Genomic DNA, 2,260 nt, shown 5'->3' with positions numbered 1-2,260 from the left:
GTTTGCACATATTTCAAATCGCATACATCTGTATGTATCAATTCCAAAGGTTCAGTACTTCGTTCAATATTTTTAAACGAAGACTTAGCAAATTTTGCTTCAACGCAGACTTCACACTTGTGGTCTTTGTCTAATTTAAATTTTGGCAGTAGATTACAAGACATTAATCTTTGCATAGACTTAAGATTCACATGTCCTAATCTACCATGCCATAATCTTGACTCAATCAAGTAAGCAGAAGAAGTAGAAGCTTTATTAGTATCATTTGCGGTTATATTGTTTGCCGCATTGGTGTTACAAATGATCATTACATTCATCTTGAACATACCATTTGCTAGATAACCTCTACCCAGATACACACCATCTTTTGACACTACAACTCTCTCAGATTCAAACACTAGCTTAAAGCCTTTCTTTGACATCACAGATCCAGAGAGCAGGTTCTTGCGAATGTCTGGCACATGAAGAACCTCAGTGAGCGTCAGCTTCTTTCCAGATGTCATCTTCAAATTGACTGAACCCTTGCCTTCCACTTTGGATGCAGCAGAGTTTCCCATATAGCAGCTTTCTCCGGTGACAGTGTCATAGGTGGTGAACATCCATTTGTTAGCACAAATGTGGTGGGTTGCTCCAGTGTCAATCCACCATTCTCTCGGATTATCTCCGACCATGTTCACTTCTGACACAACTGCTACGAATTCAGACTCCCCATCTTCTACTTCAGCTACTGAGCTTGGGTTTTATTCCCAATTTTTTTCTGGGCACCTTCCTTGCGATGGTAGCAGTCCTTCGCTAGATGTCCAGTCTTGCCACAGACGTAGCAATTCCCCTTGAATTTCTTGGAGTTGACATTCTTATCAATCTTCCGCTTCTTAATCCCTTTGGCCTTAGTCGTCTCAACGACATTTGCCTTGGATCCAAACTGCCCATTCATTTTAAGAATAGGTTGAGATTCCTGCCGAATTCTCACACGACGATGTAAATCCTTCAAAGACATGTCCTTAGGTTTTTGTCTCAGGTCATTCTTGAAACTCGTCCAGGAGGGAGGCAATTTTTCAATCAGAGTTGCCACCTGGAACCGTTCATTTACCATGATGTCTTCTCCCGCCAAGTTGTGGAAGATGATTTGTAATTCATCTACTTGTTCCACAACACTCCTTGTATCTATCATACGGTAGTTTAGGAGCTTGGCTACCACCATTCGTCCTTGGTTAGCCTCTTCGACCCGATATTTATGATCAATCGCTTCCCAGAGTTGCTTTGCCGTAACATATTTGGAGAAAACACCATAAAGCGAATCATCCAAACCGTTCAGCACAAAGTTCCAACACATGAAACTGTTATGTTTCCATTGTTGGTAACTAGCTAGAGATTGGGCATTGCCCTCCTATGGGATTGGTTCCTCTTCAGTGAGGTACCGAGACAACTTAAGCTGTGTTAAGAAAAACAACATCTTTTGTTGCCAGCGTTTGAAATTTTGACCCTTAAATTGTTCAGGTCTCTCAGCCGGGCCGATAGGCACAATAGGAATTGCCTGGTTTTCGGAGTTCGCAACAACCGAAGGCATTCCTAGTGGGACAACGTTCGCAACGTTTGGCACTTGATTATTCATATCTGTGCCAGCAACATCATGATTAACGGGGTTCGTAACCTCCGCTATATGAGGATTCTCATCGATATCCATAGCAGGAATCTCATTCCCTGGAGCAGTATTTGAATCCATGGGATTTCTTGGATTATCAATGATCTGTTGAATAAATCCAATCATTGTTAGCTTTCACAAAGCTTATAAACTAAACCGAGTTTCACTTAACTTATAAATTGGTTTTGCTCGCTTCCAGTGATAGCCGGAGGGTTCACCCCGATTCCCACGTCCTTACTATGAGGAGGGTATAAAGGATTTCCTCTTCAAACCCGGCCCGCTAAGACAAAGCTTGCTTCCCCAATTTACAGGAAAAGTTACTTCCGATTTTGTTTAACCTTTTTCTTTTCTTCCAAAAAAGATAAATAAATAATAATATTGGTTTTTTTTTCCCACAAAACACTTTTAAATAAAATATAATGGGCTTTCTCTTATGGGCTTTTAAATTAATCTCTTCAAATTGGGCCAAGACTAAACTTTTCAATTTGGGCTTACTCTTTTGGGCTTTTCAATTAATCTCTTTGAATTTGGACTTCAATTTTAAATTTGGGCCTTAAACTCAATTTGGGCTTCACAAAACAACTATTTGGTTTTTTTTTTCCAACACTTTTTTTTTTT

General features: G+C 40.0%; 2 protein-coding genes across 2 annotated transcripts in view; both read right to left on the bottom strand.

The window, feature by feature from the left end:
* LOC104827550 (probable WRKY transcription factor 19) overlaps window positions 1–671 on the bottom strand; it is a 5,127-nt gene extending 4,456 nt beyond the window's left edge. The window contains exon 1 of the mRNA XM_010560727.2: window positions 329–671. Within this exon, the coding sequence (XP_010559029.2) occupies window positions 329–671 (343 nt within the window). The remainder of the gene's footprint in view (window positions 1–328) is intronic.
* Window positions 672–724: 53 nt separating this feature from the next.
* The window catches only part of LOC109117325 (TMV resistance protein N-like), a 4,135-nt gene continuing 2,599 nt past the window's right edge, over window positions 725–2,260 (bottom strand). The window contains exons 4-5 of the mRNA XM_019204217.1: window positions 1,419–1,747; window positions 725–1,337 (exon numbers count right to left, since the gene is read on the bottom strand). Coding sequence (XP_019059762.1) covers window positions 725–1,337; window positions 1,419–1,747 — 942 coding nt within the window. The remainder of the gene's footprint in view (window positions 1,338–1,418; window positions 1,748–2,260) is intronic.

Source organism: Tarenaya hassleriana, unplaced genomic scaffold (genome assembly GCF_000463585.1).
Source record: "Tarenaya hassleriana unplaced genomic scaffold, ASM46358v1 Cleome51, whole genome shotgun sequence".
Classification (NCBI taxonomy): domain Eukaryota; kingdom Viridiplantae; phylum Streptophyta; class Magnoliopsida; order Brassicales; family Cleomaceae; genus Tarenaya; species Tarenaya hassleriana.
This window is presented reverse-complemented; position numbering and strand designations above follow the sequence as displayed.